Below are 26,532 nucleotides of genomic sequence, written 5' to 3'. Positions count from 1 at the left end.
TCTCCTTCCCACCGTTTCCCCCCCTAAGCTCAGCCCAGTGGGGCATGCGCATTACTTGTTCTCTTAGGACTGCTCCGCTTTTCCCGCCCTTCACTGGCCTCCGGAGGAGGGTTGGAGTTCATGCCCCTCTGTGGGGATGCTGGCCGGGGATGCAGGGACTGGTGGGTAGCGGATGTCCTTTAAGTCTTGAATATTAAGAGGCAAATTTCATACTTTGAGACTAACTCCGCTAAGGGCTAAGAGGCGGGAAGAGGTTGTGTGGGCGGGGTCAGGGGTGAAAGGTCATAGGGCTGCGGAGGGGCGGAGCGAGCCGAAGACCGATGGCGGCTGCGACGGCTCCTCGGCTTTGGCGGCAGAGGCGCTGAAGTGGGGACGTGGGTCGGGAGCGTCCGGCGGTGGGAGTAGAGCGGTGGCCGCTCCCAACATGCACAGTCTGGCAACGGCTGCGGTAAGTAACTGGGTCTCCCGGTCTAGGCCGAGAACCTTCCCTCAGCCCTGCATTTCGGCCTCCTTTCGTAGCTCCCTGTGTCGAGCCCGTAGTCCAGCTCCGCCTGCCCTCGACCCACGAGGGCCCCCTCCTCGCCGCGCCTCGGCCGAGGTGGCGTCAGCTCCCGCTTAACTCTTCGGCGGGCTCTCCTGGCCTCTCGCGCGGCGTTTCGCGTTCTTTTCCGGCCCCGGGGCCTGGTCCTGCGTCCCGAGCGCTTCTCTCACGGGCCGCGACGAGCCAGCCATTCATTGATTCGTCGCGCTGACCGGCGGTTTCCGGGTGGCAGTTGCGTGCACGGTGTCGGCGAGGATGAGGAGGAATTCCGTGAGCAATCTTGACAGGACCCAGCGCTCTCGCTCGGAACTCACTGCCCAGGCACATCGCAGCGGGAAGGAAATGGCTCCTGGCTCAAACCACACGCTTTACAATGGCAAATTTGAGACCCGGAGAAGTGAATCAGTATATCTGACTTACGGTCGTCAGCGCTTCAACTCTTTTCCCACACGTCTCATTCTGTCAGCGTGGTCTTGTAACAAAAATGGATCGTGTTAATTCGCCTGTGTGAAGTCATCCTATGGCTTCCCACTGCATTTAGGTAAAATCCAGACACTCCTTGCCATGCCAAGGCCCTCCCTGGTCCTTACCCGCGTTTCCTGTCACTCGCTTGGTAGGCTCCAGTTACACTGGCCGCCGTTGCATCCCTTCTACTATCCCCTGTAGTGTGCGTTTGCCCTCCGAGGTGGCACTCTGTCATCTCTATTCCTGGAATGCTCAATCTACTCCTGTCCCGTAGGCACACACATGTATGTACATCGTGTACATACCCCCCCCCCCCACGTGGGCGTAGCTGGCTCCTCCTCCAGCGGGTCTCTGCCTGAATCTCCTAGAGTTGGCCTTCCTGTAACCATCCTTTTTAAAGTAGTTTTGTGACCCTCGGCTTTTCTCTTAACACCGCCCTTTGCAGCACTGATTCCAGTTCATTCACTTGGTTGTCAGTGTCTTGAGGACAGAGGCATTATGTAGGCCCTGTTTTTATGTTTACCCCCATCCCTGGCACAAAGTAAGGGCCCAGGCTCAGACACTTTGCTGAGTGAGGAGTATAGAGGAGGGAGGTGGCTACTGAGAGCACTCAGCCTTATTGGGAAAACGGGATCGTATGATTAGAGCACACTCTTCTAAAATGCCCATCCCACTTTTTCTGTTTCATCAAGATGCAGTGACTTAGAGAGTAACATACTGTAATTACATTATTAGGCAGAATGACATAAGTAGCACATAGAGAACCAAAAAATTGCCTTGACTTTAGATATAAAAAATGAGCTTAGTGTGATTAGACTATGGAAAACTGTCATTTCCAAAGCCAGTGGCTATCTCTGCCTCCTGTTACCAGGTTTCTAAGTGTTTGTAACTATTCAAAGTGGAGAGTACCTTTTATATCTTTCGATTGGTGTTTGCAGTTTCCCAGCTTTTTTTTTTTTTTACTTCTCCCAAATTACGTGTATAATTTGGAAAAAGCAAGTCAAAATGAAGTTGCTGCTGGTAGGGGAGGGACAGGTTAAACAAGGGATTCTTCTAAGTTTGGCTTGTCTCTCCACCTTGTAAAATCTGATTGTGTCTTCTCCACACTTTGGTACCAAGCTGGTCTTTTCCCTGTGCTTCCTCAAAGTCTATACCTATTCAATTCCTTTTATTTTCACTTGCTCCCTAATACATCTTTCAAACAGCCATTAAAGCTGTAGTTTATTTATAAGTACCAAATTCTTGTTTCTTCCATTAAATTTATAATATCTTACATTCATTTAAAATTTGAACTTTTAGATACACTTTCATGTGCTATGCAGTCTGGACCACACAGAAGCTCTGACAAGTTCCTCTGTACCTCTCATTCACTAGAGTACTTGGTGAATGAGGATGCTGAAGCATAGAAAAGTTGAGTGGCCTCTTTCCCAATTCTTCATGTCTTCCATTAGACTAAACTGCCTGTATTATTCTGCTGAACTAACAGCAGTGACATTTTTAGTTTGAGATTTTCATAGATTCCCTATCTCTGTTGTCTAGGTCACAGAAAATACTTTTTTAGAAAGTCATCTTTAGCTCAGACCTTATCTTTCAGCTAGGTGAGAAGCAGCATTAACAAAGCAGTTGAGCGTATGGACTCTTGCCATGCCACCTGGATTCAAATCCTGGCTTGCCACTTAAGTATTAAGTAATTTCTTTGCTCCTCAGTTTCCCCGTCTTTAAAATAGGGTGGTGATGATACTCATTTAATTAGGACAGTGCCTAACAAAGTAAGGACTATATATGTTAGCTCCTCTTTTTTTTTTAAGAAATATCTGTATTTATCCTATAACAAATACTGTATTTTGCTGTGTATAATGCGCACCCACATTTTTGGCCCAAACTTTCAGGAAAAAAATCTTTCATTTTAATTTCTTTTTTTTTTAACTGAAATCTTTTTTTTTAAGATTTTTTAAATTTACTATTTATTTTTAGAGAGGGAAGGGAGAGAGAGAGAGAAACATCAATGTGTGGTTGCTGGGAGCCATGGCCTGCAACCTAGGCATGTGCCCTGACTGGGAATCGAACCTGCGATGCCTGGTTCACAGCCCATGATCAATCCACTGAGCTACACCAGCCAGGGCTCATTTTAATTTCTTAATTCAGTTATTTATTTATATTTAGACACAAAACCAATTATTGTATTCTAGGGTATTGATTTGCATACAGATATTGTTACTGCTTTCTAGATTTACTTTTAACACACAAAAATTAAAAACATATAGATACGGAATTAGTACTACCCATGTATAATGTGCACCCTTATTTTCCCTCAAAAATTTGGGCAAAAAAGTGTGCATTATACACGGCAAAATATGGTAGGTATTCAGTGGGATTAAGCTAACATCTGCTATTAAATTGGGGGCAGAATTCAATAGGGATGATGAAAAGGAGTGCCCCTGCCCCAGGTATTTCCCGGTATCAAACAGCCCTCACTGCCTTCCCATTGCTAGAATGGCTATGGAACCCATAGCTCCAAGCTAGTGAGGCCACATTACCACCTACCTGACATCCCTGGCCCTCTTAGAACCAAGTTTTCATGGAGGCTGCAGCTCCCATGTGGAGTATTGCTGGCAGCCAGTGGTCATAGCCCTAGGAATGCAAAAGTAGACACCAGGAGTTAGCCACCCAGAGTGCCAGCACCATTCAGGAGGCACCGTCTTCTCACTGGAGTCAAGTCAGCTCTGGGAATGGAATATGTGGGGATGGGGGGTGTTGTTCAGAAGCCATGGTATGCTGACCGGTGGCTACCAGTACAGCCTGGAGGTGTTCACCTAAGGCGCCCATGGTGAAATGGGGTACAGAGATGCTGGGTACAAATCACAGGCTGGCTGTAGTTGGGGTGATGGATTTTACTGATGGCGGTGTCTAGGTGACAGGACTTTGAGGACAGGGGACCAGAATGAACAGTGGGTAAGCAGGATTGATACTATATTGCTGAAGTAGTGTCTGAGAGGCCCGTTTAGTTACTGGATTGTGGGTCATTCAAGAGACTGGGCGGCAAACCCAAAACTAAAATTTTAGCTCTTGTTTTTACTGAACTTTTAAGGGGTGTAATACTCTGAATAAGCATTTCTTATCTTCTGGTGGGAATTACATTTCCAAAAATAATTTTTTATGTTGAGGCCTGTCTGTAGCAGCATAGAACGGACAAATGCTTGGACCTTACTACTTTGGCCACAGGGAGGGAGAAAAGTGCCCAGTTCTTCCCACCTCATCTTGTTGCTTTAGGAGCCCGTGTTTCTTTGAGGAGCACCACTGATGGGAGTCCAAAAACAGCTTTTAACAGACTACTCTCCGGTAGCGATTTTCAACTGCTGTGCCACAGTAGGCACCTCAGTGTGCTGCAAGAATTCTTAAAACGTTCAACACCTGACTATTTAGTCGGGGGCACTGACCTTTTTTCCCTCAGACTGTCAAATTAAAAAATGGTAACAGCCAACATGACAAATAGCCATCTGGTGTGAATAAACCAAAGTTATACCCTTTTTTTGTCAAATCAGCAAAAAATATATTTGTTGGTGTGCCGCAGAATTTTACTTACTAGTTTGTGTGTGCCATGAGGAAAAGGTTGAAAATCACTGTGCTCAGGCATTAAGCTGCATGATGTTTCAGTTCATTTAGCAGAACACCTTGTGGTTCATTCTGTCAAGCAAGTGAAATGATAAACATTAAGTAAACATTAAGCTAAAAGGTTATAATCAAGCTTCCATTTATAGAAGGCAATTATTCAGCCTGGGTAGAGTAACTGTGAATACACCTCAAAAGTCCATCTTATACTTCAGTCTGTTCCTTAAGAAAGACATTTGTCCTTTTTGTTCCTCATCTTTCCATTTGTGTAATGGTCAGGTCAACATTCTGTCGCACTAAGGTATAGTGGGAACATGTAGATACTGTGAGAAGCTGTGTAATTCAGTTCAAGAAAGCATTGGAATACGCACCTTCATGCTTGTGTGAACCAAGGAGCTTTATTCCTCTGAGCATAGTGATCTCATCTGCAAGGACTCTCGTCTGCAAAAGCTCTTCTTTCTGTCTACCCACCCTTTTCTTCCTCACAGTGTGGGGGGTATTAAGTGAGAAAATATTGGACATGGGAATAGAAATCACCATGAATTTGGTAGGACTTTAGAGCTAGAAATAGCAATGGTAGTTAATTTTCTACCCTACCATATTATTTTCTGGATAATTAAGGGGACCTGGCTGGTGTAGCTCACTTGGTTGGAGCATTGTCTATAGATTGAAAGGTCACGGGTTCAATTCCTGGTCAGGGCACATCCCTGGGTTGCGGATTATGTCCCCAGTGGAGGAGCATGCAAGAGGCAACCGATTGATGCTTCTTTCTCACATCGATGTTTCTGTCTCTCCCTTCCCCTCTCTAAGATCAGTAAGCATGTCCTCAGGTGAGAATGTTTAAAAAGAATAATTAAGGGATAAATCAAGGTCATGAGGCTATTTGACAAATGTGAAGAATTATAGAAATCCTCAGTTTGGTGGAAATGTGATTTTTGAAAAGATTTTTTAAATATATATATTTATTTATTTTTAGAGAGAGGGAAGGGAGGGAGAAAGAGGGAGAGAAACATCAATGTGTGGTTGCCTCTCGCACGCCCCCTACTGAGGTCCCGGCCCACAACCCTGGCATGTCCCCTGGCTGGGAATCAGAGCAGTGACTCTGGTTTGCAGCCCATTCACAATCCACTGAGCCACACCAGCCAGGGCGAATATTACGATTTTTAAAAAATATATTTTATTGATAATGCTATTACAGTTGTCCCATTTTGCCCCCTTTATTCCCCTCCACCCTGTACAACCCTTCCCACCCGTATTTCCCTCCTTTAGTTCATGTTCATGAGTATTACGTGTAAGTTCTTTTCTTCTCCATTTCCTATACTATTCTTAACCTCCCCCTGTCAGTTTTCTACCTACCATTTATGCTACTTATTCTCTACTTTTTTCTCCCTCTCCCCCTCCCCCTTCCCCACTGATAACCCTCCATGTGATCTCCATTTCTGTGATTCTGTTCCTGTTCTGGTTGTTTGCTTTGTTGGTTTTTTTTGTTTTGTTTTGTTTTTTAGGTTCAGTTAATAGGTGTGAGTTTGTTGTTATTTTACTGCTCATATTTTTTAAAGATTTTATTTATTTTATTTTTAGAGAGAGGGGAAGAGAGGGAGGAAGAGGGAGGGAAACATCAATGTGTGGTTGCTCTCATGCACCCCCTACTGGGGACCTGGCCTGCAACCCAGGCATGTGCCCTGACTGGGAATTGAACCCATGACCCTTTGGTTCACAGGCCCACACTCAATCCACTGAGCCATACCAACTGGGGCTACTGCTCATATTTTTTTATCTTCTTTTTCTTAGATAAGTCCCTTTAGCATTTCATATAATAAGGGCTGGGTGATGATGAACTCCTTTAACTGACCTTATCTGGGAAGCACTTTATCTGCCCTTCCATTCTAAGTGATAACTTTGATGGACAGAGTAATCTTGGATGTAGGTCCTTGCCTTTCATGACTTGAAATACTTCTTTCCAGCCCCTTCTTGCCTGCAAGGTTTCTTTTGAGAAATCAGCTGACAGTGTTATGGGCACTCCTTTGTAGGTAACTGTCTCCTTTTCTCTTGTTGCTTCTAAGATTCTCTCCTTATTTTTAATCTTGGCTAATGTAATTATGATGTAATTGTGATGTGTTCCTTCTTGGGTCCAAGTTCTTTGGGACTCTCTGAGCTTCCTGGACTTCCTGGAAGTCCGTATCCTTCGCCGGATTGGGGAAGTTCTCCTTCACTATTTGTTCAAATAAGTTTTCAATTTGTTGCTCTTCCTCTTTTGCTTCTGGCACCCCTATGATTTGGATGTTAGAATGTTTAAAGATGTCCTGGAGGTTCCTAAGCCTCTCCTCATTTTTTTGGATTCTTGTTTCTTCATTCTTTTCTGGTTGAATGTTTCTTTCTTCCTTCTGCTCCAAACCATTGATTGAGTCCTGGTTTCCTTCCTGTCACTGTTGGCTCCCTATAGATTTTTCTTTATTTCACATAATGCAACCTTCATTGCTGCATGGGTCTTTTTTATACTGTTGAAGTAGCCAGTGAGTTCCTGGAGCATCCTGATAACCAGTGTTTTGAACTGTCCATCTGATAGGTTGGCTGTCTCTTTGTTGCTTAGTTGTATTTTTTCTGGAGCTTTGATGTGTTCTTTCGTTTGGGTCTTTTTTTATTTTTTTAATTTTTTTGGTCCTGGCACACCTGTTAGTGGTAAGGGGCGAGCCTTAGATGTTCAGGTCTTCATCAGGGTGGGGCAACCCTCGTGGTTGAATTGTAGCACTGTATGTGGGGGAGGGGTCCGAGCGGGAACAGTGCTGCTTGCTCCATTCACTGCCAGTTTTCAGTCACTTCCTTCGCTACCCACAGTCAAATTGGGCCCTTCTGGTGCTGATTCCCAGGTGGGTGGGTTTGTGTACCTTCTGGGACCCTGTGGGTCTCTCCAATGAACTCTCCTGTGAGGCTGAGAGGTTCTCCCGCTGCCACCTCAACCGCCACAGGTATTTTCAATCAGAGGCTTTGAGGCTTTATTTCCCCACACTGGAACCCTGGGTTGCGCGGTCTGTCATGCTCCCCAGTTGTTCCCCTCGGTTTGTCCGCATGGGAATGTGGGACCGCCTAGTCCCCCAGCCGGCACCTCACTGCGTGTCCTCTCCACCCGGCTGCCCATCTCCACCCCTCCTACCGGTTTGGATGAATGTTTCTTTAACTCCTTGGTTGTTGGACTTCCATAGAGTTCGATTTTCGGTCAGTTCTGGTTGTTTTTTTGTTTTTAAATTTGTTGTCCTCCTTTTGGTTGTGCGAGGAGACACAGTGTGTCTAGCTATGCGCCCATCTTGGCCAGAAGTCCAAATATTGGATTCCTTAGCACGATAAGGAAAGTATGGTCTGTAAATCTGTGTGTATAGTTCCTACATGAGCAAGTAATGAATGGTTCCCAAAGGAGAGAATCTTTAAGAAGGGGGAGCTTTTCCAAAGTACATAGATTTTCTGCTCCATGGAGAGGAGGATCCTGGAATTACTAGGGAAGGACCAGCAATGGGTGGGGAGGGTGTAACTTTTTTCTTTGAAAAACTATTATAGGTACATGGTTTTAAAAAAAGTTTATGCAGAAGATTTTATTATATATGATGAAAAGTAAGCCTCCCATATGGATTCTGAACTTAGAGGTAACTACTGTTCACAATTTCTTCTGTTCTCCTAGAAATGTTATGTGTAAATATATAGGGATATATGTGTATATTAACGGAAGCATATATGCCGTTCTACACCCTTTTTGTTGTATTATCAGCACACATAGAGGTATCTCTTTTTTGAAAAAGCTGCATAGTATTCTATATAAACATGTACCCGTACATGTTTAACCAGTTCCTTAATGATACTATTTGTTATTTCAAATTGTCTACTTTTAAAATGGAGCAACAGTAAATATCCTAGTATGTCTTCAGTACAGCCCAAGTATACCTATAGGATAAATTCCTAAACATGGAGATATTAAAGGATGTGTGCATTTTAGATTTTGATAAGATCAATTAGTTTATGTCAAGTATATATATTTAGAAAAGCCCCCGTGATGTTTATGAAAAGTATATTCCCTCTAGAGCACTACTGCAGAATAAGACTTGGTTTGACTCTGATGAAACTCACTTGTTTACTTTCTTGTTTTCACTTGAAGCCTGTGCCTACTGCACTGGCTCAAGTGGATAGAGAAAAGATCTATCAGTGGATCAATGAGCTGTCCAGTCCTGAGACAAGGGAAAATGCTTTGCTGGAGCTAAGTAAGAAGCGAGAATCTGTTCCTGACCTTGCACCCATGCTGTGGCATTCGTTTGGTACTATTGCAGCACTTTTACAGGTGGGTATACATCCATAAGCTGTAGTTCAGTTCCTTTTATCACAGCTGTAACTCTTTGCCTTTGCCCAGATGATTTTGAGGACATTAGTAGGATGAGTCTCTAAATGTTGACATTTGCAAGACTATTTCAGACAAGTCTAAGGTGCTTGCTAAAATGCAGATTCTTGGATCCTACCCAAGAGATTTGGTTTATTAGTCTGAGATTAAAATCTGTATTTTGATTTTAAAGATTCTGTTTATTTTTAGAGAGGAGAAGGGAAGGAGAAAGAGAGAGGGAGAAACATCAGTGTATGGTTGCTTCCTCCATGCCCCCTACCAGGGACCCAGCCCACAACCCAGGCATGTGCCCTGACTGGGAATTGAACCTGTGACCCTGTGCTTTTCAGGCCTGCACTTAATCTACTGAGCTATACCAATCAGGACTAAAATCTGTATTTTTAAAAAAAATGTTCTTTTATTGATTCTAGAGCAAGGGGAAGGGAGGGAGAAAGCGAGGGAGAGAAACATCAATGTGAGAGAAGCATTGATTGGTTGCCTCTTGCACACTCCCCAAATGGGGATCTGACCCGGAATAGAACCAGCGACTTTTTGGTTTGCAGGATGATGCCTAATCAACTGATCCACACCAGCCAGGGAACAATCTGTATTTTTAACAAGTACCTCCCCTGCTGTCAGGTGATTCTGATGTAGGTGATCTAAGAACTACACTTTGAGAAATAGCTTTAGGAGTACTACAAGCCAGTTCTACATGAGAGTGGTGGAAAGGTGGAAAGTGAGATGTAAGGCCTGCAAGGTATATGCTGGGGAAAGAAAATGTTAAAGATAGAAGAGTTGTAGGATTAAAGGTGGGTACATTTGTATATTAAAGAATAAATAACAGATTTGTTTCTGACCAGAATGGTCATTTGTGGGGGTAAATTGATATGTTATAGTCTAGGGAATAATGATCCTTTCAGGCATTGTTCAAAATACCTAATATTTAGATTAATTTTTTAGATCTGTTAAGTCACTTCATAATCTGTTCCTACTGCATATAGCCAAGAATTTAATCTTATTAGAATATTGTCTGTGTGTAAGTTTCACAATTAAAATAAATTGTATTCAACAGATTATCACCTTTTGACAACGAGTACATATATTCACTGCATACACCCATGCTCTTGTCTTCATCTTTGCAGTTGTTACCCAGCCAAACTCAAACTCCTTTATGAGTCACTGTGGTTGATTTACTAACATTTTTTGGCCAGCTACTTCATCACTATAACTTAAAGCAGGATGTTGACAAAAAAAAAGGGGGGGGATTTTAAATGTAAGAGTTCCTCAAAAGCGAAAGCCTCAGCAGATGCAGGATATAAGAAAAGTATCAGTGACCACAGCTACCCCACAGAAATCTTCCTAGAGAACTACAGAGATGTCACAGATAGTCTCAGTCGAGCATATTTCTGATGAAAGGATAGGAGCATATTTCTGTTCAATTCTAACAGGATATGTGAGTTAAGAGCGTTTTTTTAAGTTTTTGCTTTAATATCATGGGAACTAATTTTATAATAAGTTATTTGTTCATCGGGTGCTGGTTTCTATTTTTTTAGGAAATTGTAAATATTTATCCATCTATCAACCCACCCACCTTGACAGCACACCAGTCTAACAGAGTCTGCAATGCTCTGGCGTTACTGCAGTGTGTGGCATCACACCCGGAAACCAGGTAAAGTCTTCGATGCGTCTGTCAGGGGACATCTGTACTGAGCGTGGTCTTTAACTCGTTCTGAATGATGACAGAAGGGGCATGCAGTAGGGCGGGGGCTTATGCGTGTGGATCTTCAGGATCTACGTTTACTTTTTGTTATTTTCCTGAAGAATACCTGGTCTCTAATTCACTAAATTTTAGTGTAGTAACATTATAGTATTATTTAACATGTTCTTTTTTCACCTCTTTTGGTGCACTGTTCCTGGAAGTACTGCAGTACCAGCTCGATGCATGGAGTAGACGGAGCAAGCTCCAATTCCATCTCCTAGTTCCAAATGATCCATTTAATGTATTGTCCTCAGATAGAGGACACACCAGATATTAAACGGATAAAAACAGATACTGTACTTGATCTTAGCCAAAAGGCTGAGAAGTGATAACCTCTTTTTATTATGGTAAAATATACATAACATAAATTTTACCATTTAAACCATTTTCAAGTATACAGTTCAGTAGTATTAAATACACTTAACGGTGTTCAACCAACACCACCATCCATCTCTGTAACTCTTCATCTTTTAAAGCTAAAACTCCATATTCGGTAAATAATAGCTCTTCATTCCCCCCAGCCCCTAGCAACACCATTGTACTTTCTGTCTCTGATTTTGACCACTCTATGAGTACCTCACATGACTGGAATCATACATTATTTGTCTTTTTGTGATTGGCTTATTCCAGTTAGCATCATGTCTTTTAGGTTCATCCATATTGTAGTATGTATCAGAACTCCCTTTCTTTTTAAGGCTGAATTGTCTCTCATACTTTTTACCCATTTGTAGCAGTGAATTTTAAAGCAGTGGTGTTCACATCTCAGGAAAGGTCAGGCACATAGCCACTTCTTCCTTCTGGATGCATGGTAGGCATCACTGTGCCATGTGTGAGGCAGTGCATGGCATTTAGGAAATATTTGAACCCAGCACATTTTTTTCTCAGAACCCAGGTTTGGCATCAGAATCTTTTTAAAAACAGGATTCTAGGCAACCTCTGTAAAAAATGAGAATTGGTATGCAAGCTGAAAGGAAAATGCCATTTAGGAATCTGCTTTGTGACCTTTGTGGCCCTAAGCTACTCAATAGTTATCTTATTAAAGTCTCTCCTGTCTTTGTCAAGTTCCCTTATAAAATCTGAGTGCTAGGATGGCACTGATCTTCCAGAACTTGAGAAAAGTTACTAAAAAAATTATTTATAAGCACTTAAGAAAAATGCAAGAGTACTTTGACTGTTAAAAATTAGGGTGTTAGCTCTCCTACAAGGTTTAACTATAAATAATAGATTGATTCCATATCCGTTGCCTAACATTAGTTGCAGATTAAAATGTTTTTAGAATATTTAGTGAATCTGAAATTCATTAACAAAAAAAGGAGTATGCATTTAAGCATAGCAGATAAACCTATAATGATGACTGCTTTGTTTTTATTTATAAGGTTTTATCTGACTATACCTTTGAATACTGTTATTCAGCCATAAATTTGGCAAAAGAAGGCATCTAGGAGAACCTCTCGGACACTTGATTGCATTTTATGATCTATTTTTTAAAAATGTGCAGTCGGATATTTTCAGCTTTTAAGGTACTTGGTGCTGATAAGAGGGAATATCATGTATTCTCTTAACCATTGGCCTAGACTAGGGTTTTTAATCTTGACACCATTGATATTTTGAACTGAGTAAATCTTTGTGATGAGAGGAAGCGGGTTGCAGGTGTCCGTGCTGTGCATCACAGGATGTTTAGCACCATCCCTGGCCTCTGTCAACTGGATGCCAACAGCACCGCCTCAGTTGTGACAACCAAAAATATCTGTAGACATTGTCACATGTCCCCTTCAGGGGCAAAATCATCCCAGTTGAGAACCAGTGGTCTAGACTTTCCTAAAGATTCTTTCCAATAACAGTATCCTAAAGATTCCTTGGTCAGTCAGTGGTACAGACCTTATAGAATTAACCATCTGGAAATCTGAATGTTTAGAATCCTTAAAAATTAATTCTAGCCTCTGAATGATTTTTTTTTCTTCCAGGTCAGCATTTCTTGCAGCACACATCCCACTTTTCTTGTACCCCTTTTTGCACACTGTCAGCAAAACACGTCCCTTTGAATATCTCCGGCTAACCAGTCTTGGAGTTATTGGTAAGTCATTAGGGTTTTTTTGTAAGCCTTAAGTCCTAACTTTTAATAGTAGTCCTAACTTGTATGTGTTGTCCAGCATTTTATAGCTTTTGTTCACCAATTGTTTTTGTCTTTGAGACCGAGTCTATTTTCACGAATAAATGAGTGTCAGGAACATGATGGCTCTTTTCAAGTACCATTCTGAATGTTGTTAATAATCCCCGCATTTGGGATTAAATTCAGCATATATATAGAAACATTTACTGGAATTGTAAGGAGAGTAAAGAACAACTTCAGTCAACAAATAAGGAGTATAATGGTAGGAATAGGAATTTGAGGGGGTTTTTTTGTTTTGTTTTGTCTTTCTCACTTCTAAACTGTCCCTTAACTCCAAGGGTTTACCTTCTATTTCACCTAGTTAAATTTTTGCATGTTCAAGTTAATGTTTTCCATATATACTTACTGTGGGAAATGTGTCTAAAATACATTTTACTCAAGAAGGTAATTTATCAGCTACTTCAGATCTCAGCCTCCTGGGTAGTAAAGAGAACTACCTTTGGATTTGTGAAATGTAAATACACTCAAGGTTTCTTTCTCTATTACTCTTCCTGTTTTCCGTATCTTCTCATAGTTTTTGCTTATGTACTGACCAAATAGTAAAAATGTTGATTATAAGAACTTTATTTTGTTAGGGTATTACTTTTACATTGAACTTTCGTTCACATCACTATGTTACAAACCATGAATTAGGGAGTATAATTTAAAAGTTTGGTATTTCTAAGATATATTTCTGAGACATTTTATTCTACTTTTAAGCAGTAACTATTATTTCATATACTCCAAATGAATGTTACATTGTTTTTTACCTCTCCCACAAATGGTAGTCTAAGTAGAAACGTCTCCCCCTGCCCCCATATATTCTTTTCTGTTTTTAAGCTATATAAATTTTTCATGTAGTATTTAAAGATTTCAGCCAAAAGAGAACATTTGTATCCTTAATTCTGATTTAAATCTTCCTATTTCTACTGGCTTTTTGGCCATTAAGGTTGGATGATGCATTTATGAGATGATAGGATAAAGTTAACAATGGAGGGATGAATAAAAGACTGTATTTTGCTGTGCATAATGCACACCTTTTTGTACAAATCTTTGAGGGAAAAATAAGGCACATTATACATGGGTAGTACTAAATCTGTATCTGTATAAATGTTTTTATTTATACATATGCATTAAAGTATCACTCTAGAAAGCAATAATGATATTTATATGCAATATTATACCCCAGAATATAATTGGTTTTGTTTTTAATATAAACAAATTTAAAATTGATTTAAAAAATTGTAACAAAAGGTTTTTTCCTGAAAGTTCAGGCCAAAAACATGGGTATGCATTATACATGGCAAAATATGGTAGTTGGACAATATTAAGCCATTTTTTCACCCTTGTGCATATTTTCTTCCTCCATATCAGTTGAGGGAACAAGCAGAAAGTGAATATTTGGACCTATTCTTTTTGCTTACAGTTAAAGAAAACATGTGAAACTGAATAAAAATTAAAACAGCATATCAAAATTTGTACAATGCAGCTAAAGCAGGGCTAGAGGGGAAAATGTATCATTAAATACTTGTACTAGAAAAGAAGAAAGGTCTTTAATCAAACTTCTTAAACTTGCACTTTAAGAAACAAGAAAAAGGAACAAATTAAACCAAAGCAAACAAAAGGAATGAAATAATAAATAGACACTAATGAAAATGAGAACAGAAAAACAATAGATAAAATCAATGAAACCAAAGACTGAAATTTTTAAAAATTGAAATATAATTAATGTATAACTTTGTATTAGTTTTACGTGCACAATATGATTTGATTATATGTATATGTTGCAAATTGATTACCACAATAAGTTTAGTTAATACCCATCACCATAATTTTTTTTTACAATATTTTTTTTTCAGTGAGAACTTTTAGGGTCTATTCTCTTAACAACTTTCTTTTTTTTATTTATTTATTTTTATGGTATTTAAAGTCTTTTAAGATTTTATTTATTTATTTTTAGAGAGGGAAGGGAGGGAGAGAGAGAGAGAGACAGACAGACAGACAGAAACATCAGTGTGTGGTTGCTGGGGGTTATGGCGTGCAACCCAGGCGTGTACCCTGGCTGGGAATCGAACCTGGGACACTTTGGTTCCCAGCCCGCGCTCAATCCACTGAGCTATGCCAGCCAGGGCAACAACTTTCAAATACATAACACAGTATTGTTACTATAATCGCTGTGCTGTACAACACCCCCCCAGGACTTAATTATCTAACAACTGGAAATTCGTGCCTTTGACCATCTGTACCCATTTCAACTACCCCTAATTTTTTATTGAAAAAAAAAATTCAATGAAGTTAATAAACTTCTAACCAGACTGAGAAAAAGAGAGAAGACAGGTTACAAATAGGAATGAAAGAGGATATGAAAGACTCTACAGACACTAAAAGGATAGGTAATAAGGGAATACTGTTAAACTTCATACCCACAAATTTGACAAATTAGATAAAATGGACAAATTCTTTGAAAGATTCAGTCTGCCAAATCACACTCAAGAGATACAGAGAAACAGTATAGTTTTACATCTATTAAATTATTTTTGTAATTAACAATGTTCCAACATAGAAAACTCCAGGCCCAAATGGTTTTGATAGTGAATTCTATCAAAAATTTAAAGAAAAAATACCAGTTCTACAAAACTTTTCCAGAACACAGAGAGGAAGCTTCTTAACCCTTGGAGAGGCCAGGATTACTATGATAATAAAACCAGAAAAAGACATCGAAAGAAGAGAAATCTATAGACCAGTATCCCTTACAAACATAGATGCAGAAATTCTCGACGAAATGCTAACCTATCAAATCTAACAGTGTATAAAAAGAATCATGACAACATGAGGTTTATCTTGGTAGTACATGCTGGTTCACCTTTCAAAAATCAATCAAAATGATTGACCATATCAAGTGACTAATAAAGAAATATTATCATTTCTATAGGGGTTTTTAAAGCCTTTGATAGAAATCAGCACCCATTTATGATAAAAACTCCAGCAAAGTAGGAATAGAGGGGAACTTTCTCAGTCTGGTAAAGCACAAAAAATACAAACAAAAACCTCCTGTTAAGATCACAGTTAATATGAAAAACTGATTGTTATCCTTGAAGATTCAGAATAAGGCAAAGATGTTTATTCTTACCACTCCATTTCACTATCATCTTGGGTACCCTAGCTGGGTGCAATAAGTCAGGAGAAAAAAGTAAAGGGCTTGCAAATTAGAAAAAAATAAAATTCTTCACAGATAGCATGATTAACTATTACATGTAAGAACCCTGGCAAACCACCCAAAAAAGCCACGAGAACTTGAAACCTACATTTTACAGTAGCACCAAGACATATAGAAAGACTTAGGTATAAGTTTTTACAAAATATGTGAAAGTTCTATAGCTAAAAACTACACAACCATGAAAGAAATCAAAGAAGGCCTAAGTAAATGCAGAGATATACCATATTGATTGATTGATTGATATATCAGTGATTCAATATTGCTGAGATATCAGGTCTTCCCAAATTGATCTATAGATATAGAGCAATTCCCAAAAAAAATCCAATAGGATTTTTTAAAAATATATTTTATTGATTATACTATTACAGTTGTCCCATTCCCCCCACCCTTTATTCCCCTCCACCCTGCACACCCCCTCCCACCCACATTCTCCCGTTTCAGTTCATGTCCATGGGTCATACATATAAGTTCTTTGGTTTCTACATTTCCTATACTATTCTTGCCCTTTCCCTCTTACCCTCCCCCTGTCTATTTTCTACCTACCGTTTATGCTACTTATTCTCTGTACCTTTTCCCCCTCTTTCCCCCTCACACTCCCTAGTTGATAACCCTCCATGTGATCTCCATTTCTGTAGTTCTGTTCCTGTTCTAGTTGTTTGCTTAGTTTGCTTTATTTGTTTTAGGTGTTGTTAATAATTGTGAGTTTACTGTCATTTTACTGTTCATATTTTTATCTTCTTTTTCTTAGATAAATCCCTTTAGCATTTCATATAATCAGGGCTGGGTGATAATGAACTCCTTTAACTGGCCTTATCTGGGAAGCACTTTATCTGCCCTTCCATTCTAAGTGATAGCTTTGATGGACAGAGTAATCTTGGATGTAGGTCCTTGCCTTTCATGACTTGAAATACTTCTTTCCAGCCCCTTCTTGCCTGCAAGGTTTCTTTTGAGAAATCAGCTGACAGTGTTATGGGCACTCCTTTGTAGGTAACTGTCTCCTTTTCTCTTGTTGCTTCTAAGATTCTCTCCTTATTTTTAATCTTGGCTAATGTAATTATGATGTAATTGTGATGTGTTCCTTCTTGGGTCCAAGTTCTTTGGGACTCTCTGAGCTTCCTGGACTTCCTGGAAGTCCGTATCCTTCGCCGGATTGGGGAAGTTCTCCTTCACTATTTGTTCAAATAAGTTTTCAATTTGTTGCTCTTCCTCTTTTGCTTCTGGCACCCCTATGATTTGGATGTTAGAATGTTTAAAGATGTCCTGGAGGTTCCTAAGCCTCTCCTCATTTTTTTGAATTCTTGTTTCTTCATTTTTTTCTGGTTGAATGTTTCTTCCTTCTTGTCCACACATTGATTAGAGTCCCAGTTTCCTTCCCACCACTATTGGTTCCCTGTACATTTTCCTTTATTTCACTTAGCATTGCCTTCATTTTTTCATCTAATTTGTGACCAAATTCAACCAATTCTGTGAGCATCCTTATCACCAGGGCTTTGAACTGTGCATCTGATAGGTTGGCTATCTCTTTGTTGCTTAGTTGTATTTTTTCTGGAGCTTTGATGTGTTCTTTCAATTGGGCCTTTTTTTTTTTTTTTTTTGGTCTTGTCCCGCCTGTTAGGTATGAGGGGGCGGAGCCTTAGGTGTTCACCGGGGCGGGGCAACCCAGTCGCTGGGTTATGGCGCTGTATGTGGGGGTGGGGTCCAAGAGGGAACTGTGGCGCTTCCTCCGTTTTCTGCTGGTTTTCAGTCACTTCCCCTGCTTCCCACAAGCAAAGTGGGCCCTTCTGGTGCTGATTCCTGGATGGGTTGGATTGTATACATTCTAGGACCCTTTGGGTCTCTCCAACGAACTCTCTTGTGAGGCTGGGAATCTTTCTTGGCACCTCAACCCCCACAGGTGATTTCAGTTGGTGGTTTGAAGCTTTATTTCCTTGCGCTGGGACCCCAGGTGGTGAGGTCTGTCTAGCTCCCCAGGTGTTCTTCCTGGTCTGTCCCCACGTGAATGTGGGACCGCCTGTTCCACCAGTCGCCGCCTTGCCCATCCGCCAGTTGCTGCCAGTTGCTGCCTTGCCAGCCAGCTACAGCCTTGCATGCCCTGCTCCACAATCCACTGCTTCGCTGGGTGCTCCAGCCACTGCCTCGCCACGAGTCCTCTCCACCCGGCTCCCTGGCTCCGCCCTTAACTCCCTGGTTGTCAGACTTTCATACAGTTTGATTTTCTGTCAGTTCCGGTTGTTTTTTGTTTCTAAATTTTTGTTGTCCTTTTGGTTGTGTGAGAAGGCACAGTGTGTCTACCTACGTCTCCATCTTGGCTGGAATCCCCCAGTATGATTTTTTAAATAGAAATTGATGAGCTGATCCTAAAATTTATATGGAAAAGCAAATGAACTAGAATATTCAAACTTTTTTTTTTAAGGACAAAATTGGAAGATGTAAACTACTTGATTTCTAGACCCACTGGAAAACTATAGTAGTCAAAACAGTGTGGTATTGAATAGACTGTAGATCAGTGAAACAAAATGAAGAGTCCAGAAATAAATGCACACAATTACTGTTAATTGATTTTTGACAAAGGTGCAAAGGCAGTTTAGTGGAGAAAGGATAGTTTATCAATAAATAGTGTTGGAACAATTGGATATCTACATGTTAAGTCTCAATGAAATAGTAATTTGATTATCTACTATAGGTCATATTAGTGAATTATGGTTATGTGCTTTTGGCTGTGGAATTTAGAGATGAAGCATCTAGAGGTTGCCATTTCTGGGTAAAACAAATGACATTCTTTATTCTCTCCTAAAGCAATTGATTTTAGTTATTATTAGGTCTGATTAACCAAGGCCTTTCATATAAAAGCTACTGATGTATTGGGCAGCTTAGGGAACAGTCATTTATGTAATTATTTGTTTATTTGTTTTAAACACTTTATTTATTTTTTAGAGAGTGGGGAGAGAGTATGAGAGGGAGAGAAACATCAATGTGTGGTTGCCTCTTGTGTGCCCCCACTGGGGACCTGGCCTGCGCCCTGACTGGGAATCAAACTGGTGACCCTCTGATTTATAGGCCAGCACTCAGTCACTGAGCCACACCAGCCAGGGCGGAACAGTCATTTATTTCATGGAGTTCTGCTTCCCTGTATACAGAATGAAGGAAACACCACTGAACTGTGTCCATCACCTGGTCAATAGTGTCAGTTTAGAGACCATCAGAACAATAGAATTGGAATGACCCCAGGCCAGGTGGTTCAGTTGGTTGAAGCATTGTCCTTATATAATGGTTTCAGGTTCAATACCCGTTGGGGCATGTACAGGAGGCAGCCGATTGATGTTTCTCTCTTTTTCTCTCTCCTCCTCTCTCTCTAAAATCAATAAATACACTCTTGGGTAAGTATTAAAAGAAATAAGAATTGGGATTAATTTTAGAAATCATTTGTTCCAACTATTATTTTATAGATAAAGAAACAGGCTACAAAGTGAAGGTAATTTGATCAAAGTTAAGTAGACTGTTGTGGAATCAAAATTCGAATCCAAGTGTGTGTGTGTGTGTGTGTGTGTGTGTGTGTGAGTATGTTTCTTGTTTGGATATATCCGCAATGTTTGTGCTGTTTGAGGAAAGAGGGGCAATTAATAATCAGGAAGTAATGGTTATGTGCATTGTGAAGTAGGATTCTGATACTGTTTCTTTGCGGCCTGGGAATATGCTTTAATACTGGTGTAGAATTCTTCTGTCTTATCTAAAATAAATGGAGAATAGATGATGATATTATCATATGATTATCTACCAAGGGTGATAGAAAAATGATTCAGATGGCTAAACTGCTTACTCTTCAAATGGATCGAACTGGGTTCCTCATCTTTTAATGCTGACTGATAACAGTCAGCTTGTGCTTTTCGTCCTTTTTTTTTTTTTTTAACATGGGTATGACTGATTCTCTGACATAGAAACCACAGTTTGTGTTGTCTTCTTTAAGTTCCTCAGCTAGCTGGATGAACAATATGAACTTAATTTTAACTGGGAACCTTAACACTAAAATACTTCTGTCCATATTTTCTTTAGGGGCTCTGGTGAAAACAGATGAGCAGGAAGTAATCAACTTTTTATTGACAACAGAAATTATCCCTTTGTGTTTGCGCATTATGGAATCTGGAAGCGAACTTTCTAAAACAGTATGTGCTTTTAACTTAATTAGACTCTACATTGTGTTGGCTCTTGAGCTCCTTTATGGTGTATAGGATAACTATTTTGGAAAGCTGTTTTATAGTATCCACTATAAACATAAGCCGGTTCCATGACCCAGCAGTCTCAGTCTTAGGAATATACGCCAGAGAAATGAGCTCTCATGTACATCAACACATGTACAAGAATTTTATAGCAGTTTTACTCAGAAAGGATAAACTATAGTATAGTCACAAAATAAACTACACAGTAATTAGAAAGTACGAACTCATGATACACATGCAACATAGATAATGCTTATAGGCATTTTGTTGAGCAAAAGAAGCCAGACACATACGGATTCATACTGTATTCCATTTATGTGAAATTCAACAGCGGCCAGAACCAATCAGTGGAGATAAATCACAATAGTGGTTACCTCTCAGGGAAGGCTAGTGACTGGGAAAAGGCACAGGGAACTGCTGGGGTGCTGGAAATGTTTTGTATTTTAATCTGGTGGTGGTTCATAAATGCATACATAGGTAAAAAGTCATCGAGATGTACTTTGAGATTAGTGCACTATGTATACTTTATACTTTTTATTGTGTGTATGTTTTTATTAGTTTGCTATTGTAGCCATAATAAATTGTTACAAGCTTGATGGCTTAAAACAACACATGTATTCTCTTACAGTCTGGAAGTAAGAAATTATAAATCAAGTTTCGTGAAAGTTAGGATGTCAGCGGGGAGAGTCCCTTTCCTGGCCTTTTCCAGCTTCTAGAATTGCATTTCTTGACTCGTCCCCCTCCTCCATCTTCAAAGTCAATGTTCACATCTCTTCCTGCTTCTTTCGCATTGCCTTCTCTTCTGTGGTTGAATCTCCCTCTGCCTCCCTCTTATAAGAACACTTGTGGTTACATTTAGGACATACCTGGATAATCCAAGATGATTAATCTATCCCCACACCCAAGATCCTTAACTTAATCACACCTGTAAAATCCCTTTTGCTGTATTAGGTAGCATGCACAGGGTTTGGTAATTAGGACCTGGGTATCTTTGGGGGCCTTCGTTAGCCAACCACAATTTTATAACACAGTAAAATTAAACAATGAGCAGCCAAAGAGAATCGCTGTAATAACTATTTCACTAGAATTAAGCTACAGTAGTTATTATTTAAATTACTTCTATGTAAGAGTTAACAGGCTTAAGTTGATATTCTTTACTGTTGTTGGAATAATTTTTGAAGGGAGGCTTAAAAATCTTATTTCTTAAAGGTGAGACTAGTTTGGGACCTCAACTTTGGAACTTAATAGTTTTGTCACTTCGGACCTTAACCTGTAAAGTTATTGATTATCAGTTATACCTGACACATAGTAGGCATTCAATAACTGAGAAAGTCTATTTTTTTTTAAGAATTTGATAATTACCTAGAACCTACCCTTTTATGTAAAATGAGAATAACAATGAATGGTACCTTCCTCATAGGTTTATTGTGGAAAATAAGATAAGGCATATTTCATGCCTTTAAGAAAAATTCTGGCAGATAGTAAGTGTTCAGTATGGTAATATTTGTATATTTTTTGTACTATGCCTATCTTATCAAGTAAGATGTATATAATGCTAGTATATAATCTCTGCTTAATTTTATGAATCAGGGTTATTTCTGGGAGATGACTAAACAGTTGGAAGACAAGTCTGAATCATGTTTTGGACCCCTTGATTTTGTTTTACTCCAGGTTGCCACATTCATCCTCCAGAAGATCCTCTTAGATGACACCGGTTTGGCTTACATATGTCAGACATATGAGCGTTTCTCCCATGTTGCCATGATCTTGGTGAGTTCTTTATCAGTCCTCCTTGCAGCTACTTCTGACCACACAGTTTAGTCCCTTCGCTGTTGACACTGAGCAATTTCAGTCTTCCATCTGGAAATAACAAACCCGGAACATTGTATAGTCATTTTTGTGATGTCTGATCTCTCATTCAACTGGGATTATTTTGGTTTTTTTGCATTTCTTTTCCTACCCCACTCCATTTGGGGGGGAAACAGGGTAAGATGGTCCTGCAGCTGTCCAAAGAGCCTTCCGCCCGTCTGCTGAAGCACGTAGTGAGATGTTACCTTCGACTCTCAGATAACCCCAGGTAAACCTTTATAGGATTCATAGGGCTTTGGGGTAATACTCTCTGGTGAATGGTTGCTTCGTGTCATGGCATAGCTTCTGTATCTTTAGGATAGGTAAAGGCTACAACTGTATTTAATTTGCCTGAGACAGAACTTGATTAGTTCCTTTTAAATCTGAAGTGCTAAATTTGAAAAATCTATCATAATTTTATTTCCCCACTATAACTCTGTACCCTGCTCTAAAATTCCAGAGAGTTCAGATAGTTCCCAGGGAATCTTAGGATATATCAGTCCTGTGATTTGAACTTTCTGTTGCTACTCTAGGTGGTCAGAAAGAGGAGAATATTTTCAAAGATCTCTTAAGAAAGGAACAGAGCCCAGAGAGTTCTTGATGTATTTTTAGTTCTCTCTTGATTCCTGTAAAGTCCTTGATCTAATTATTTTATCTCCTGATGTTTATAATCTTTCTGCCAGAAATCATACATTGTAGGTATAATGCATTTTAGAAATGTTTGACCTTTTCCTTTGTAAATCCATAATTCATGCTGAAAGCCACTTGCTCAGATTCTGTTAAACCACATAATGGGGTGATTTTTGTGTTCCTAGGGATAGGAATAACTTGATTTAATGTGAACTCCTACCACTGAGGTTATTCAAGCCCTAGCCATTTCTTCGACCATTTTGTCCTGTTCTTTAGTGGTTCCTATTTTCACCGAAGTTTGAACATTTTTATTTGAAATTCCACTTGTACAGAATCATAACTTTGCTTAAAATAGCCTTATACAGGCTGGGCAAAAGTAGGTTTACAGTTATGAGTACATGAAAGTTTATTCTTGTATTATTTATTAATGTATTATTTATTTGTATCATTTATCATATTGTTATTTCATATCCTTACTTATGATTTATCTTTTAGTTAACGATGGCTGGTAACATAACCTACTTCTGCCCACCCTACAGTTCACAGTCACCTTCCTGAGGTTTTCAGATTTGACTTTCTGCTGTCATCTGTTAAAGAAAGTGAAACATGTAAAAGTTCATCTGATAATTTTACTACCGTTGTTTTGTTTTTACTGCTCATTTCCTATTAAGGGTTTTAACTATAAAACAAGCAGTTTTGGGGAAAACACAAATTTATATTCATTTAGAATTAAAGTCTATTTATCATACTATGAGTCAAGTCATATTCCCTGTTACTGTACTGATTTTGGAAATATCTCATTTACTATAACCCATATATTCCTGATATGAGTATATTGGCAGTATTTACTGTAATAAATCAGAAAGCAGGTTGAATTGAAGTAAACTATTGCACCATTTTACTCTACTTTCGTTTGTCATGAAATTCTATATTGGGGCATCATTGTGAAATTGCTTGCAGGCTACAGATTCTGGAATCTCTATGCCTCATGTAAGCTTTAAAGAATTATAATGGCTTCTTCAAGGAACTTGACATAGCCAAAGTTTCCCAGGATTCTGTATGTTTATGTCTAAAAGGGGGCTCTTCCCTATCCCCCAAGTGTGGGTCTATTTGTGGTATCCCTGGTTGGTTTGTTTGTTTCTGATGTAGGGCACGCGAAGCACTCAGGCAGTGCCTCCCTGACCAGCTGAAGGACACAACCTTTAACCAGGTGCTAAAAGATGACACCACCACGAAACGCTGGCTTCAGCAACTGGTGAAGAACCTGCAAGAGGGCCAGGTCACTGATCCCCGGGGTATCCCCCTGCCTCCTCAATGATCTTCCCCTGTCCCCTCCCACTACTCCCACGAGTTGGGGACGGGAGGGGGAACCTTCGAGGAAACAGCTCAGGTTTTATTGCCGACTGGGAATAGACAACCTCAATGCCGAACTGCACTGGAGAGAAGGGGTGAGGTACCCCAGCTGAGGTGTATGAGCTGCCGTCTCAGGCTGCCTTGAGGACCTGGGCTCCCTCTGCTACTCCCAGGAAATGGGCTCCTGACAGCAGTCTGCCACCACAGCCCCAGGAGGGTGTCAACACCAGCAAATGCTGTATTTGCAGCATGCCCAAGATGACCCTTCTCCCCCACCTCTACCTAGCCACTGGCAGGGAGCGGAGACAGTGGTGATAGCAGCAGCGCTCTAGGCCCGGTGAACGCCTGGGACCAAGCCATGTGGCGTTTTTTGATTTTGCCTTCCTGGAAGACTCAATATGTGTCTCTTCATTCTCTCTCTCTCTCTCTCAGTATTTGTTTACTTTGGTGTTTGTTTATTTTTTAATCTTAGAGAGAGATGTGTTTAGTGGACACAAGCTGTAATACTCAGCAAAATTTTGTCAATTGGCACTGTTTACAAGTCTGTTAGCTGCATAAGCTCAATAAAAAGTTGGTCTGGGCATTACACCCCCTCTAGCAGGCCAATAGCTGCATGGACTGTTGGGAGGATGGATGGGAGGCAGGGGAAAGGGATAATGCCAAAGGATACCAGGGACCCACTGCCTGTTTCCCTTCCCTTTCCCAGTCTGCTGCCCTCAGTTCTGGATGCCATGAGGACCTTAACCTTGTTTTTGGCTTCGGCTGCTAGCTTTTCCAAGTCTCAGTGCTTCCCCCTTTTTCGTTTTCCTCCAATTAAACTTAAAACAGACGTCTTAATTCATCAGGCTGTCCTGGAAGGGTATTATATTGAGGGAGGAGAGACGGCGGTGGATCTCACCTTCAATTCAAGTCCTGAAAGATATTTTCTGGAAGACCTTTAAAAGGGAGGTGCCTGGGATTAAAAAGATAGGCTACTTGATCCCATTTTTTTTTTTTTGTTTTAGTGTGAATTTCTGCAGCTCTGTCTTCATTTTTGTGTTTGAAGCAGTATTAGCTGAACTGAGTTCATTTTATTCAGACTTAAGGTAGAGGTTTGAGTCTGCTATCTTAAGTCCACTCAGTCATCTTTTCCTTTTTTTTTTTTTTTTTTTTACACATTCCCTTTTGGTCTATGGAAATTACAGGGTTGCCACTAGAATATTTTTCGCTGTTCACGTCGTGTTAGAGAATCCCCCTTCCTTCTCTGGAGTTTTATGTGACTATTCACAATCCAGTGTGAACTGCCTTGCTTTCCCTCAGTCCTTCCTCTTGCCAGCACTGCTCTCTCTTAGCCCCACCTCCGGTCAAAGATGGGATTGTTAATTCAACTCTGGAGAGAGACCAAGTATTTACTGTTCACATCTCACACAGTTGAAGGTGTCTCTGAATAAGTGTGGGGCGAGGGTCTGTAAGTGGTGAGTTCGGAGAAATCTTTACGGAGGCATTTTTGCCAACACAAGGGCTCTTTCAAGCCGACTTTCACAAGGGGAGCCGGCCTTGCTAGTTGGCTTCTGTCTCCCTAGAGCCAAGAAAGTTGACATTAAGTAGTCTAGGTGTGGGAAGGATAGGATAAGCACTTATTCCCCTGCCTTCCAAACTGAAGAGGAGAACCAAGCCAGCTCTCAGTAATCTCAAGCCTGAAGAGAAGAGGTCTTGGAGAAACGGAAAAAGCCTGGACTGGATAGACATCTTGACTGCCTTCAGCCCATAGTTTGTATCTGGAGAGTCCAGCTAGGGTAACCCTGAGTTTCTGAGTTTTGCCAACCACCTCCCTGCTGAGCCAAAGTTCTCTCATTCCCCCTCCACTGGACAAGCAGCTGAGGCCCAGGGCCTTGCTCCCTGGGAAAATTTCTTTACTCTCCATCTTTTGGTGCATTGGCCATACTGCTGTGCCAATAGTGTCTTAATCCTCGTTCCATCTATTCTCAGCTGGCCTTGGACCCACATAGGTGTTGCAGGGGAGGGATGGAAATGAGCGTTACTCCCTGTAGTTGGTCCTGATATCGTGTGTGTATAAATAGACCCCTCCCCTCGTTTTATGTTTTTCATCCCTCGCACTCCCTCAACAGGATTGAAATAAAACATGCTTCTGTTTTTGTAAAAGTAAGTTTTTCTTTAAACTGGAGATTTTATTTTGTCGATAGATATCTAGCCACTTTGGTAAGGTGATCTTTATCACCCCTGCCTCTACCATTTGTCCATCTATACAAAGATAGTGCCCTACCAAGAGGTCAGTGATGGTTTCTTTGTGGATAGGATATTTAGGAGAGTCTCACTGATGGACAAAGGCTGTTTGGGAGACTGGGATGGTGCCCTTTATCTGACGAAATATCTCTTGCGGGAACAGAACC

At 40.4% G+C, this 26,532-nt stretch overlaps 1 protein-coding gene and 1 non-coding gene across 3 annotated transcripts; one reads left to right on the top strand and one right to left on the bottom strand.

The window, feature by feature from the left end:
• The first annotated feature begins 22 nt into the window (after positions 1–22).
• On the top strand, positions 23–26,288 carry CNOT9 (CCR4-NOT transcription complex subunit 9). 2 transcript variants are annotated; one of them, XM_028509241.2, is made up of 8 exons: positions 23–448; positions 8,757–8,936; positions 10,526–10,641; positions 12,696–12,805; positions 20,148–20,257; positions 21,983–22,081; positions 22,297–22,388; positions 23,939–26,288. In XM_028509241.2, the coding sequence occupies exons 1-8, from the start codon at positions 425–427 to the stop codon at positions 24,105–24,107; spliced, it is 900 nt and encodes a 299-aa protein (XP_028365042.1). In that variant the 5' UTR covers positions 23–424; the 3' UTR covers positions 24,108–26,288. The 2 variants fall into 2 exon arrangements, with proteins under 2 accessions (XP_028365042.1, XP_028365041.2); XM_028509240.2 differs by lacking the exon at positions 23–448 and having other exon boundaries at positions 8,181–8,936.
• LOC114495919 lies at positions 10,870–11,061 on the bottom strand. The gene has a single exon (XR_003684575.1). It is a non-coding gene; the product is annotated as a U2 spliceosomal RNA (small nuclear RNA).
• Positions 26,289–26,532: the final 244 nt, after the last annotated feature.

The sequence above is a fragment of the Phyllostomus discolor genome, chromosome 4 (assembly GCF_004126475.2).
Source record: "Phyllostomus discolor isolate MPI-MPIP mPhyDis1 chromosome 4, mPhyDis1.pri.v3, whole genome shotgun sequence".
NCBI lineage: Eukaryota > Metazoa > Chordata > Mammalia > Chiroptera > Phyllostomidae > Phyllostomus > Phyllostomus discolor.
The sequence above is the reverse complement of the archived record's forward strand: the minus strand, read 5'-3'. Positions and strand labels throughout refer to the sequence as shown.